General features: G+C 54.3%; 1 protein-coding gene across 8 annotated transcripts in view; it reads left to right on the top strand.

Moving 5' to 3' along the window:
- The window catches only part of LOC143677424 (cilia- and flagella-associated protein 74-like), a 126,910-nt gene that overhangs the window by 44,207 nt on the left and 68,050 nt on the right, over positions 1-14,653 (top strand). For all 8 annotated transcript variants that reach the window (XR_013172603.1, XM_077153363.1, XM_077153365.1 and 5 more), the window contains 9 exons: positions 6,368-6,452; positions 6,887-7,033; positions 7,817-7,915; positions 8,905-9,009; positions 10,132-10,305; positions 11,001-11,111; positions 11,487-11,589; positions 12,382-12,539; positions 13,597-13,795. Coding sequence is in view for 7 of the 8 variants with exons in the window: in XM_077153363.1 (XP_077009478.1) it covers positions 6,368-6,452; positions 6,887-7,033; positions 7,817-7,915; positions 8,905-9,009; positions 10,132-10,305; positions 11,001-11,111; positions 11,487-11,589; positions 12,382-12,539; positions 13,597-13,795 (1,181 nt within the window). In the remaining variant the exon portion in view is untranslated. The remainder of the gene's footprint in view (positions 1-6,367; positions 6,453-6,886; positions 7,034-7,816; positions 7,916-8,904; positions 9,010-10,131; positions 10,306-11,000; positions 11,112-11,486; positions 11,590-12,381; positions 12,540-13,596; positions 13,796-14,653) is intronic.

A 14,653-nucleotide genomic window follows, 5' to 3' on the forward strand; every position in this document is an offset into this window, starting at 1 on the left:
TTTCTGAGGTGTCCTTGAAGGACAGTGGTGAGAGGAAGTCCTCCCATTGGGCAGAACTTTGAGCGGTACACCTGGTTGTTCATTTTGCTTGGAAGGAGAACTGACCAGAGGTGTGTATATGGACTCATAGGCTTATGCTAATGGTTTGGCTGGATGGTCAGGGACTTGGAAAGACCATAATTGGAAAATTGGTGACAAAGAGGTCTGGGGAAGAAGTATGTGAAGAGACCTTTCTTAGTGGGCTAAAAACATGAAGATACTTGTGTCCCATGTGAATGTGCACCAGAGGGTGACTTCAGCAGAGGAAGGTTTTAATAATCAAGTGGATAAGATGGCCCGTTCTGTCTATACCAGTCAGCCTCTTTCCCCAGCATCTCCTGTCATTGCCCAATGGCCTCATGAACAAAGTGGTCATGGTGGTAGGAATGGAGATTATGCATGGGCTCAGCAACATGGACTTCCACTCACCAAGGCTAACTTGGCTACAGCCACTGCTGAGTGCCCAATCTGCCGGCAGCAGAGACCCACACTCAGCCCCTGATATGGCACCATTCCCTGAGGTGACCAGCCGGCTACGTGGTGGCAGGTTGATTACACTGGACCACTCCCTTCCTGGAAGAGCAGTGATTTGTTCTAACTGACTCTGGATATGGGTTTGCTTTCCCTGCATGCAATGCTTCTGCCAAAACTACCATCCATGGGCTTACAGAATGCCTTATCCATCATCATGGTATTCTGCATAGCATTGCTTCTGATCAAGGAACACACTTCACAGCAAACGAAGTGCGGGAATGGGCACATGCTCATGGAATTCTCTGGTCTTACCATGTTCCCCATCACCCAGAAGCAGCTGGATTGATAGAATGGTGGAATGGCCTTTTGGAAACTCAATTACGATACCAACTAGGTGGCAATACCTTGAAAGGCTGGGATAATGTTCTCCAGGAAGCTGTATATGCTCTGAGTCAGCATCCGCTGTATGGTGCTGTTTCTCCCATAGCCAGGATCCATGGGTCCAGGAACCAAAGGGTGGAAATGGGTGTGGTACCACTCACTAGTACCCCTAGTGATCCACTAGGAAAATTTTTGCTTCCTGTTCCTGTAACCCTGAGCTCTGCTGGTTTTAGTTCCAAAATGGGGAGTGCTTCCACCAGGAGAAACAACAATGATTCCATTGAACTGGAATCTAAGACTGCCACCTGGTCACTTTGGGCTACTCATGCCCCTGGATCAACAAGCCAAGAAGGGGATTACATTATTGTCTGGGGTGACTGACCCTGACTATCAAGGGGAACTAGGACTGCAACTACACAATGGAGGTAAAGAAGAGTTTTCTTGGAATATAGGAGATCCCCTAGGGCATCTTTTAGGACTACCATGCCATGTGATTAAAATCAATGGAAAAATACAACAACCCAATGCAGGCAGGACTACCAATGGCTCTGAAACTTCAGGAATGACGGTTTGGGTCACCCCACCAGGCAACGTACTACAGCCAGTTGAAGTGCTTGCTGAGGGTAAAGGGAACATGGAATGGGCAGTGAAAGAAGGTAGTGATAAATACAAACTACAACCACACTACAGTTACAGAAACGAGGACTGTGATGCTGTTTTGTTCCTGTTATACTATTTAAGTTGTAAGATATCAAGTTTAAGAATGAATATAACGCAAGGACTTGCACCCTATCCTAGAGAGATTTAATGTGTTTCCTGTTATATGCAGGACAGTTGAGTATTGTTAGGTGAAAGAAAAAATGTGTGTTTCAATGTTTTTTATTTAAAAATTAAGTATGGTTTAAGGTGATCTGTACTGCCAAGTAGATAAGAGCTGGATGTCATGGTCAGGTTCATGTGTCAAGTTGGCCAGGTGGTGGTACCTGTTTGTCTGGTTGGGCAAGTGCCAGCCTGTCTGTTGCAATGAGGACATTTCATAGAATTAGATCATGATCATGTCAGCTGTATCCACAGCTGATCCCATTTGTAATCAGCCAAGGGGAGTGTCTGCTGCAATGAGTGATGCTTAATCTAATCACTGGAAGCCTTTTAAGGAGGATTTAGAGGAGACAGGCTCTTCCTGCTTCAGCCAGCAAGCCTCTCCTGTGGAGTTCGTCCAGACCCTCCATCGGAATCATCGGCTTCACAGCCTGCCCTGCGGATTTTGGACTCTGTGTTCCAACGGTCATGTGAGACACTTTTATAAATTTTATATTTGTGAGTGTTCCCTGTTGATTCTGTTTCTCTAGAGAACCCTAACTAATATAGTATGTACGAATTTTTTTCCGTCTTCTTTTTATTGCTTTTTCTGAAGTGGTGCAGATGTTCTAAGAAATGATGATGAGTATGCAACTCTGTGATGATAGTGTGAGTTATATAACAAGAATGGAGTGATCATATGATAAGAATGTGTTTGTATGTGGTTATGTATCATAAATAAAAAATAAATAAATTAAAAAAAGAAAAGGTGGAGTAAGGGGTATGGTATGTTTGATTTTTTTCTGTTGTCTTTTTCTTTTTCTGAATTGATGCAAATGTTCTAAGAAATGATCATGATAATGCATATGCAACTATGTGATGATATTGTGAATTACTGATTATATATGTGGAACAGAATGATCATATGTTAAGAATGTTCGTGTTTCTTTCTTGTCATTTAAAAAACAATTTTTAAATTAATTTAAAAAATTAAAAAAAATTCCTCTGCTGGCATTTGTACTGAGGTTCATGAGGGCATGGGGAATGCCCAGTTTTCTGAAAGTCTGCAGTGGGCCTCAAACTGTTTTGTTTTTTTTTTTTGCCTGAGAACCCCTTTAAATTCTTAAAAATTGTTTTGGACTCCAAGGAGGTTTTGCTTACGTGGATTATATCTGGTGGGTTATATCTGTAGATATTTACTGTAATAGATATGAAAGCTGAAAATTTTTAAATATATTTATTCACTTAAAGTAACAGTGATTAACCCATTACATGTAACATAAACAATACATTGCTGAGAATCCATGGACACAGAATGTCCTTCCGTTTATTAAGGTCTTCTTCAGTTTCTTTTAGTAATGTTTTGTGGTTTTCTTTGCACAAGTTCTTTACATCCTTGGTTAAATGTATTCCTTGATATTTGATTCTTTTAGTTACTATTGTAAACAGATTTTTTTAAAAACTTGTTCTTCCGATTGTTCACTGCTTGTGTATAAAAACGCTTTTGATTTTGGGGTGTTGCTCTTGTACCCCACCCCCTGGCTGAATTAATTTATTAGCTCTAAAATCTTTGTTGTGGGTTTCTCAGAACTTGCTGTATATAGGATCATACCATCTGTATATAGGGAAAATTTTATTTCTTCCTTTCTGATTTGGGTGCCTTGTATTTCTTTTTCTTGTGCAATTGCTCTGGCGAGAACTTCCAGTACAAGGGTGAATACCAGTGGTGACCATGGCTGTCCTTGTCTTCTTCCTGATCTCAGGGGTAAAAGTTTTCCGTCTTTCCCCACTAAGTAGCATGTTAGCTGTGGACTTCTCACACATGCCCTTTATCACGCTGAGGGTGTTTCCCTCTATTTCTCGTGTGCGAGGTGCTTTTATCAAGAAAGGTGCTGGGATTTGTCAAATGCCTTTTCTGCATCAACTGCGATTATCATTTGTTTTTTCTTTCATTCCGTTAATGTGGTGTATTCCATTAATCGCTTTTCTTCTATTGAACCACCCTTGCAAACTAGGGGTAAATTTCACTAGATCATGGTGCATAGTTCTTAATATGCTGTTGGATTTGGTTTTCTAGGATTTTGTTGAGGATTTTTGTATCTGTATTCATAAGAGCTTTTGGTCTGTACTTTTCTTTCTTGCGGTGTCTTTATCTGGCTTTGAGATGAGGTGAAGTTGGCCTTTAGAAGTATTCCCCCCTCTTCAATTTTTTGGAAGAGTTTGAGCAGAATTGGAATGAATCCTCCTGAAGTGTTCAGTAGACTCCCCTGTGAAGCTGTCTGGTCCTGGGCTGTCCTTGTTGGGAGGTTTTTGATGATCGATTCAATCTCTTTCCTAGTGACTGGTTTGTTGAGATCTTCTGTTTCCTCAGTGTGGGCAGTTTATGAGTTTCTAAGAATTTGTCCATTTCATTCAGGTTATCTAATTTGTTGCTGTATAGTTAGTTGTTCATAATATCCACTTATAGTCCTTTTTATTCAGTGGTGTCAACAGTAACTTATGATTTTTGTTATTTGTTATCCCCTCTCTTTTCTTTGTTAGTCTCGCTTAAGATATGTCTATTTTATTGATCTTTTCAAAGAACCAGCTTTTGCTTTTGTTGATCCTCTCTGTTGTATTTTGTTTTCTATTTCATTTATCTCTGCTCTAATCTTTGTTATTTTCTTCCTTTTGCTTGTTTTGGGTTTACTTTGCTCTTCTTTTCTAGTTCTTCCAGTTTTGAGGTTAGGTCTCTAATTTGAAGCCTTTCTTTTTTAATGTAAGCGTTTAGAGCTATAAATTTCTCCCTCAGCATTGCCTTCCCTGCGTCCCATAAGTTTTTGTACACGGCATTTCCATTTTCATTCACCTCAAGATACTTCCTCATTTCACTTCTGGTTTCCTCTTTAACCCATTGGTTAAAAATATGTTTAACCATGTTTTAAAAGTTTAAAAAATGTTGTTTAATTCCAACAAATTTGCGAATTTTCCCTCTCTCTGTGTTATTTCTCACTTTATTCTGTGGTGGTTGGAGAATTCACACTGTACGACTCCGAGATTTTTTAATTTAGTGAAACTTGTTTTGTGACCCAAAGCCTGGGGCACGACCCTGTGCACCAGAGAAGCATGTCGATCCCGCTGTTGTTCGCTGATCCAGTTTAGTTAATTTTTATAAATAGTGGAAGGTGGGACTCCAAGTCCATTCTTATGTGTGTGGATTTCCAGCTGTCTCAGCAGCACATGTTGAAGATACTATTCTTTCCCCTCTGAATGGGGGAAGAATTAATGGCCACAGATGTGTGGTTTTAGTTCTGGACTCTCAAATCTATCCCATCGGGTGCATGTCTGTGCTTTGCTAGCACCACCCCCTCTCACCGCTGTAGCCTTGCAGTAGGCTCTGAAATCTGGAAATGTGAGACCTCCAACTTCAGTCTTCTTTTTCAAGGTTGTTTTGGGCACTTGAGACCCCATGCAGTTCTGCATGAATCTGAGGATTAATTTTTCAATTTCTGCAAAAAGAAGAAAAAAAAGCTGCCAGAAGTTTGATGGGGATTGCATTGGATTTGTAGAGCCCTTTAGGCATTATTGGCATTTAGCAGATTGAATCTTTCAGTCCATGAGCATGGGATGTCTTTCCATTTAATTTAGGTCTTTTTAAATTTCTTTCAGCAGTATTTTGTAGAGTTCAGTGTACAGATCTTTCACTTCCTTGATTAAATGTATTACTAGGTATTTTATTCTTTTAGAAGGTGTTTTAAATGGAATTTTCTTGATTTCCTTTTCAGATTGTTCATTACTGATGTACAGAAACCCAGCTAACTTCTGTATGTTGATCCTGTCTCCCTCAACTTTGCTGAATTCATTTATTGAGTTCTAGTAGGTTTCTTATGGATTCTTTTGTATTTTCTATGTCATCTGTGAATTGGGATAATTTGACTTCTCCTCCATTTGGACGTCTTTTGTAAAAAATAAACCCTTGCCTGGTTGCTTTGGCTAGAACTTCCAGCACAATGTTGAATAACAGTGGTGACAGTGGGCATTGTTCCTGATCTTAGATCATGTCTTGTTCCTGATCTTAGAGGGGAAAGCTTTCAGTCTTTCTCCATCAAGTATGATGTTTCCTGTGGGTTTTTCATAAATGCCTTTTATCAATTTGAGAACGTTCCCTTCTATTCCTAGATTTCTGAGTGTTTTTATCCTAAAGGAGGTTGGATTTTGTGAAATACCTTTTTTTTGGTCAGTTGAGATGGTATGTGGTTTTATCCCCTACATTCCATTAAGGATTACATCTATTTTCTTATGTTGAGCCATCCTTGCATTCCTGGAGTAAAATCCTAGTTGAGCATGGTGTATAATGTTTTAAACGTAGTGTGGTTACAAAGGATTTTTTGTGTTGAGGATTTTTGCATCTATATTTATAAGGGATGTTGAGCTGTAATTTTCTTTTCTTGTGCTGTCATGACCTGGCTTTGTTATCAGAGTAATGCTGGCCTCAGAAAATGAAGTAAGAATAATCCTTCCTCTTCTGTTTTCTTTTGGAAGAATTTAAGATGTGTGTAAAACCTTCTTTAAACATTTGGTAGAATTCAGGATCTGGTCCTGGACTCTTCTTTATTTAGGGTTTTGGAGCCCTGATTCAGTCTCTTTAGTTGGTATAGGTTGTTTTATCCGTTTTAACTCCTGTTTTGATTTCTAGAAGCAGATGATTTAAAGAGTCCGGAGTTTGAGGTGGAAGGTCTGGCTCTGCCAGCTGAGGATGTCACTGCCCGCAGCTGCCGCTGGTAACTCATCTGCGAGGCTGAGCTTCCCTCTCCCCCCACCTGCAGGGGCTGGGGCTGGGCTGGTGTAGCAGGGAGTTCCTGCTGGGGGAGGGATGTTCCTGCTGGGGGAGGGGTGTTCCTGCTGGGGGAGGGGTGTTCCTGCTGGGAGAGGGGCGTTCCTGCTGGGGGAGGGGCGTTCCTGCTGGGGGGGGCGTTCCTGCCAGGGGAGGGGCCTCCCTGCTGGGGGTTGTCCCTGTTGGGGGTGTTCCTGCTGGGGGAGGGGCGTCCCTACTGGGGGAGGGGCATCCCTGCTGGGGGAGGGGCATTCCTGCTGGGGGTTGTCCCTTTTGGGGGGCGTTCCTGCTGGGGGAAGGGCGTTCCTGCTGGGGGAAGGGCGTTCCTGCTGGGGGGGCGGGCTGTGAGCAGCTGCCCGTGGCCTTTCTGTGTGTTTTAAGTCCCGGGAAAGTAGCAGATGCTAACGCTCGCTCAAGTAAGAAGCAGTCTGCTGCCACAGACAGCCACCGGGTTCTTCACCTGCAAAGGGACTTAAACTACCTAGACAAGGTGCATGAAGAAAAAGACGTTTTTATCCAGAAAACGAGGTGAGCCTGGGGATGAGTGAGCCCGTGGCCTGCAGGTCCCCTGCTTCCTGGGCCCAAAAGGCACTCAGGCCACAGGCCCTGCCACAGTGAAACACAGAAAAGCTGACAAAACACCCAGCCAGCACCTGGATTGCACCGGGGGACCCGCGAAGGGTGACACTTGCCGTCAGTTCTTCCTCTGTGTGTGTATGCATACATCTTATATTTATAAATTTTTTGCTGAATTATTTTAAAGCAAACTGCAGATACTGTACTTTACTCCTGAGGACTTCTGTGGCTTCTTCTGCACAGCCTCGGCACCGCTCCTTCACTTAACACTCACCTCATTTCCCCAGGGTCATCTACAGCCGCAGTTTCCTTGGGGGTCCCCCAGTGCCCTTTAGAGCCTGCTCTGACCAGGAGTCTGTCCGGTCTGTGCAGGGGGTCTGGTGGCCGTGCCCCCATGGGCTGTGCGCTCCAGGGGCTGAGAGGTACTGAGCGTGGCCGCAGGACCCCCCTGGCCACTCACTGGACACGTTCGCTCCCGTTTACCCCCCCACAACCCCCACTTGGGTTTCCTCTTGGCAGGGTTTTGGAAAACAGATACTCCAGGATGCTGGTGGAGCCTTTCAGAGAGGCCCTGGAGGGGCGGAGCTGGAGGGAAACGCCAGGGGCTCGGACCACCTGGCCCCAGCCCGCCCCGCCCGTAGCACTGTCCCAGGGGCTGCGGGGGAGGCACCGGGGCAGAAGGGGCTGGGACTGGAGTGGGGGAAGCCATTCCTGGTTGTCTCCTCACCTTTACAGAGGGGAACTGTGCGCGTCTCGTCAGAGGATCCATCTCCTCACCAGGCAGCAAGAGAATGTGGCGGCCGAGGTAGCGGCTGAGAAGGAGGCCGGCAACATGTAGGTGTCCAGACCGGTGCAAGGAGGGGGCTGGGCTCTCCCTAGTGCGGGGCAGACCACAAACACCTGGGCAGAGAGTGGAGCACACAAGTGCCTTGAAGAAATAAACGGGGTGACCATGGGATGGGCCAGAGGAGATGGCCAGGGGTGGCCCCGGGGCAGGGGTGTTGACACTGGGGCTGGGTGCAGAGATGAGCCTGCCCAGCTCTCACCTGCAGCCAGGGCCAGTGCAGGGGCCCGGGGCTCCCCAAAGCCGGGTGCAGTGTGCTGCTTGGGCAGGGGGGGCACTGGCGTCGGGTGAGGTGGTGCTGGGTAGGAGGGAGGTCCAGGCGAGGGGGCCTGGTGTGGGGGCCTGGCAAGGGATGGGCTCGGCAAGAGGTGTCCGGGCAAGGGGCAAGCCGGGTGAGAGAGTCTGGGTGCGGGGGGGCTGGGCAAAGGGTGGCCGGGTGAAGGGGTGCCGGGCGTGGGGGCCTGGGTGTGGGGGTCAGCCTGGTGGATGGCTTCTAAGTGGGGGCGGGAGCCAGGAAAAGCCCCAGGATGGGCTTCTGACCTGCGTGCCGGGGTGGGTGGTGCCTACAGGTGGGAGCTGGCAGGGCACGACCCAGGGTGCCCTGGACGACGCGGAGGGTGGTCAGCACCCAGCACCCCATGGGGCGGCCACGTCTCAGGACGTGCGTGCAGGCCGCATCTCGGTCCTGAAGGGAGAGTGAGGTGCTGGATGTCCCCAGTCGCCGAGATGGGGGGCGGGGCTGAGGGGCGGAGATGGGGTTCCTCGGCCCTGGCATCCGCCCGCCCCAGGGGAAGTGGGCACGGGAGAGTTCTTCATCCACGCCATGCTCCTGGCTTCCGCTTGGCGGGTTTGGGTGGACGGCTCTGCGGGGAGAGTCAGGGAGCGCAGGCACTGAGGGAGTGCAGCAGGCAGGCCTGGCGCCCACACTGGTCCTGCAGCTGACCCGGCCCCGTCTCTCCCCCGGCCACACTCACGCCAGCGCCGCTGCGGGCCGCCTCGGGGCCACCTCCAGTCGCCTGTGCTCGGAGCTGGATGGCGAGAGGCAGCTGGTGGGGAAAATCACCTCCGCACTGAAGGAGAGCCAGTGAGTCAGGAGAGGGCCCGGGAGGGGCCAGGTCGGTGCTTTCTCTTCGCGGGCGGGGCAGCCGCGCCCTGAGTGGGGTTCCACGGCTACCCGGGCACGCGGCTTCGGGGAGACGCCCTCAGCCCCTCCCCCTGAGTTTTGCATTCGGGGTGTTTCTTGCCAGTTCCATCGTCCTCCCGCATGCATTGCCTGCTGTGTGTGGTAGCGAAGGCTGCCCCTCCCTAGTGTAGACCAAGGGACGTGTGTTCATTCCAGGGCCTTTACCCCATCACCGGTCATCTCGGTGCTCAAATCATCCCAGCTTAGGCCAGGGGCAGCTCGAGCTGGCCTGGCCCTTTGCCGTCCGGCCATTCACTGACCCAACGAGCTGGCCCGGCCCGGCCCCTGGTGTGATCACAGCACAGCCAGGTCCTTGGAAACCCAGGCGGGTGCCAGGTGCCCACTGGGCCTGGGCTGTGGCTGCCCCAAGCCCCCTCTCCTGCAGAGCTGGGACAGAGACCAACCCCGTCTGTGTGTCCTAAACAGCACGAGCCCACATCTATACCTCAGTTCCCCTGCGCCCCTAGCCCTCTGCTCCCATGGAGACCTCCTTGTCCTCACCAGGGCTCCCCCTGGGTGGGCTGCTGGCTGCCCCTGTCAAGCGGCTGCATTTAGGTTAATTTACATGCAGTGAAATGTGCTCACAGGGTCCCCTGCATCTTCTCAGTCAGCACTGCTGCCCACTGGACCCCCGAATTGTGGCGGGAGCTGAGGGGCGCTGGGGCCTCCCCAAACTCTGTCCTCTCCTCTTGCCACTGACCAGCTGCAGCCTGGACCCTGAGCCCTGCAGGGCTGGCTGCTCTCCGTGCTTGGGAACCCCCCACCCAGGACCTTCCTGAGCCGTGGGTGTCTTTGCTCTCACTGAATGAACCGAGCAGCTGTCCCAGCCAGCAGCCCCCGCTGACACTTCCCAGGTGGGGTGGTGGGGCGAAGATGCCGCGCTTGAGGACGGGCCCCACCCGCTGTCCGGGTGCTGACCTCATCCCGGGCAGCTGTAGGTCCCAGACGCACGCTCAGCAGTGGCCGGGCCCCACTTCCAGCCCTTCCACCAACACAAGTCCTGAGCGGTCCCTCGTCTGCCAGGAATGACATGTGGCACATCGAGGTCGAGCAGGGGAGGCTTGAGGCTGTCCGGAAAGCTCTCCAGGAGGAGGTGGCAGCCATGGGGCAGCATCTTCAGGCAGAGGCGGCCGAGCAGCTCTGCAAGGAGAAGGCGGCTGCCAGGAAGGTGGAGAGGGGCCGGCAGCTGAGGATCAGGTGCCTGGGGGGTCAGGGGAGGGGAGGGGCATGCGCAGGGGAAGGGGCAGGGGAGGGGAGGGGCATGCACGGGGGGAGGGGCAGGGAGGGGAGAGGAAGGGGGAGGGACAGGTACACGGGAGGGGGTAGGAGCATCGGGGACCTGGCCCGCTCGGGCCTCCAGGCCTGGCCTTGTGCTCCTCTGCTTTGTCACCTCTGCTCCCCTGTCCACACCCCGTCCCACTGGGCAGGTGCTCCTGACCCCTGCCTGGTGCTTTGGCCCAGGGGCTCTGTCGGTCCTGGTGCTTGCCAGCCTCGGTCTCCCTCCTCCCTGCACCAGCCTTGGAGCCCCCTGGGCAGCCCCTCACCCGGCTCCACTGCCTCAGTTTCTCCTGCTCGGCCCGCCCTTGCCCTCCCTGAGGACGTGGAGTGTCAAGGCTCGTCCAAGGCCACCCCTCCCTGCGCCCCGCCGGCCCACTGCCCCATCTTTCGCTTCCTCCTGGGCTGCAGGTGTGGCTGGGCACCCTCGCGAGGCGCCTCTCCGCCTAGCTCCACAGGGGCGCTCGCTTAGGGCTGTCCCGGGCCTCCTGCGCGTGACATCTTCCTGCCCCCCCCCACTGTACCCGCTCCGCTCCCCTGCCCCGTGCCCCCCACCCCACCCCACGCTGCCCAGGACCAGGTCAGCGAGCACAGGGCCCCCACCCGCCGCCCTGCAGGGAGGGTGTGCGCACCCAGAGGGAGCACGGGCTCCGGCACCAGAAGCTGGTAGAAGACGCCCAGAGGCATCACAGGATCGCCGTGAAGTTCCTCAAGGCCTCGCTGGGCAGGTGGGCCCCCAGCGTCTCCTCCCTCTGGGCTTCACTGGACATGAGGGATCAGGGTCACTTGCTTTTGGTTTGAAAAGTCCCAAATGATATTATTTAAACCATTACCTTGTCTGCGAAAAGCACCCAGCTCGGAGCGGCTCACCTGTTCAGTTTCCGAGCTCAGCCAACAGGTTCAGCACACCTGAGATGGCAGAGCCCAGAGCAGCTCTTCCGGTCTTTCATTGACATGCACGATTGGGCCAGCGCTTCCTTCCTTTTCCTCTTCTGTTGCCGCATTTACCATTTCCCTGGTGGCCGTGACCCCCGGGCACCCCCAGCTCTGCAGGGTCATTCCATTGTGTCACATGGCCCTGCTGACAGCGCCTCCTCCTCCAGAGTCCGTGAGCGGGAGAGGCAGGAGGAGATGGAGTCCCGCGAGCACCTGCAGAGGCGCATGGATGCTGTGCTGTCCCTGAAGAGACACATCAGGGCCAACCGGGTGGGTGCAGGCAGAGCCGAGGCTCACCCCCCACAGAGGACCCTGGGGTCATGGGGCAAGGGCACAAGGCTGGGGGCTCACCCCTACTGCAGACGGCTGCAACTCCCAACACCCCCGATACTCCCTGACACCCCCCGTCGCTCCCTGTTAGTCCAAGCGGTGGGGGGGTCAGGGGGGCAGAGCAGCAGCACAATCTCACAGGCAAAGGGGACCAGAGCCCCTGGTGGCCAGGGCAGCCAGGGGAGCTGGTGGAGCTGGGCCCCGGGGCCCACAGCAGACAGCCATATAGTTAGGCCCAGGCAGCTCCGGGGGTCTCTAACTAGGTGCTGGGCAGGGTCACTGCTGCGTCTTAAGTGACGGAGAGCAGTGGACGGCAGGGTCAACGGGTCAAGGGTTATGGGACCCTGCAAATGCCAGGATTTAAGGACCTGTTCAAAAGAAAGGCTCATGGGTGTGTGCGATGTCTGTGTGCGCGTGTGTACATGAGTGTAAGTGGGGGATTGGGCGTGCATGTGTGCATGTGTGTTGTGTATGCATGAAGGCGCATGTGCTTTGGGAGTGAGTGTGTGTATGTGCGCATGGCGTGGGACTGTGTGTGCAAGTGTGTTGGGTGCGTTTGTCCATGTATGTATGAGCATTGCAAGTTGCGTGGCATGTGTGTGTGTTTGTGTACACTGTGGGTGTGTGCATGTGTGCACCTGCGTGCCTGTGTGCATGTGTGCACCTGCGTGTCTGTGTGCATACACAGCTGCAGCCACGAAGGCCATGATCTCCGTGTCCTTCATTTCCAAGGAAACACTCCAGAAATCTCAAGCGTGGGGCCAGGCCAGGGCCACGCTGGCCGAGCAGAAGGCCCAGGCCGAGAGAGAGGCGGTTCTGGCCCAAGGCGGGGACGCCTTCAAACATCTTTCCCATCAGCGCTGGCGCCAGGAGCTGGAGGCCCAGAAACGGTGAGGGGCGCTGGGTGCCAGGAGCTGGTGAGGGGCGTCCAGTCCTGGCCGGGCTGCAAGGGCTCAGCGCACCCTGGCGGGGCTCAGCCCACTGCGGGGTCTCAGCTCACCCCTGCGGGCTCTTGGGTCACTGCGGTTTCCGTCCGCCACTGCAGGGGCTCCAACTCCAGGGCTGTGCTGCTTTGTCCCAGACCCTGTGAGCTTGACCTTGGCCCCGGCACCCCTAGGTCTACACCCCTGCCAAGCGTGGGAGGCCTCAGCCCCTTCTCCCCTCTGGACGGTCTCATCCCGAACCTTCCCGCCACCCTGGGCCTGGGACCCTGAGGCTACTCACTTGCTCTCACCCAACCCAGCCCCTGCCCTGCCCTGCCCTGCCCTGCCCTCCCCTCCCCTCCCCTCCCCTCCCCTCCCCAGCACAGCTGGGCCCATCCACGTATGGCTTCGACAGGCCCCACCTCCAGCATCCTGCACATCACTTTGGGGTTCCTCACGATCCTGGGTGCCAGAAGCTGCCCTACCCAGCTGCCCACCTCGCCTCCTCAGCCTTGCCCGTGATGCCGGGTCATTCCTGAGTGAAATGTGCCGTTCTCCCGTTGTGCCTCTGCTAGGCACGGCCCCACCGGGATGCCTCCCCCCACCCCCCAGCGTTGCATGAGCGGCTGAGTTGCTGTGTGTCGGGTGTGGCTTCCAGCTCCCCTGGGCCCCCAAGGTGGGGCCTCCCCTCTGGTGGCCGCCTGCCTGTCCACCCACCCTTCTGGGGCTCTGGGGCAGCCCCTGCCTCTGCCCACCCCGTGGTCATTAGGCAGGCACTGGGGAGGCACCCCAAGTTCAGCTTCTGCCCCGGGTGTGCTCCAGCTGGGAACCTCCCAACACACACAGGAAGCCGGGTGGGGGGCCGCTGGTGAGGCGCCAAGGCTGGTTTGGGGGCTGTGGTAAGCAGGGCTGGGTGTGGGCTGGGCCCCAGCAGCGCCCAGAACCAGGTGGGCCAGGCCCGAGGCTGTGACCGCCTGCAGGGCTGCCCTGGCCTCCCCTCAGCCCCCCCTCCCCCCGCCCCCAGGGCCTTCGAGAAGGAGCAGAGTCTGCGGAAGCGGCGGATCGTTGCCCGCATCTTGAAGGAGGCGGCTGAGGAGGGCAGGAGGAAGACGCGGCTTTCGGCCGCCAAAGCCCGGGCCCGGCTGACCCTGAGGGACAAGACCTGGCGCTACATCTCCGACCTCTGCGAAGGGGCCCCCGCAGCGGCCGCCGGCCCCACCCTGGTGAGCGGGGAAGGATGCGGGCAGGTGGGCCCGCCCGACCCCTCAACCAGAACCACAGCTAAAGTGTACCCCCACCCCGACCCTTGGTGGCCCGCACCTGTCACGTTTCTCCCTGAGAAGTGAAGCCCGGCAGCAGCGGTGCCCAGCCGCCTGCTCGCTTCCCAGCTCCCTCAGCCAGAGCTGCACCTGCCCCTCCAGCCCCCACCCTGCACGGGGCGGTGGGGTGCCCGTTCCCGGCTCTCCCCGCCACTTAAGGGGGCAGGCTGGCGAGTCCCCTTGCCGTCCCCCGCCCTCATGGAAGCAGGCCCTGGTGTCCCTGTGCTGCCCGGAGCCCTGCACAGGTATCCACTTTCCTAAGAGGCTGAGGCCGCAGAGGCCGTGGGCGCCTGAAGGTGCAGAGGGGGAGCTGGGGCCCTGGCCCCCCTGAACCACAGACTTGGGCAGCAAAGCCCAGAGCAGCGTGGAAAGCGGGCCCCAGCTACCCCCCACCTGGGGGCTCTGGGGGTGCGGGCCACAAGGTCAGCTTGTTGCGAGGTCTGGGCCCCCCCAGAGCTCCTGTGCACCCTGGCCCCTGGATTCGGGGAGCTGACCCCCCGCTGGGCACTGCGTCACCAGCCGCATGGAGGCTGTGTTCAGTTGGAACCCCACTCCTGGGTGTGAGCCCCTGGAAGTGGGGCCTCAGGGGGTCTGAACCGAAGCAGTGTGGGCCTGAGTCCACGGGAGCCTGATTAAGAGGGGACGTTCAGTGCTCACAGGGGCCAGCACAGAGCAGTAGAAACCAGGCAGGGGAGAGTCCCTGTGTGATGGGCCGGCCCCCAGAGAAAGCATGGCCTTGCTGGCACCATGGGGTTGCACTCT

The sequence above is a fragment of the Tamandua tetradactyla genome, chromosome 3, assembly GCF_023851605.1.
Source record: "Tamandua tetradactyla isolate mTamTet1 chromosome 3, mTamTet1.pri, whole genome shotgun sequence".
Classification (NCBI taxonomy): domain Eukaryota; kingdom Metazoa; phylum Chordata; class Mammalia; order Pilosa; family Myrmecophagidae; genus Tamandua; species Tamandua tetradactyla.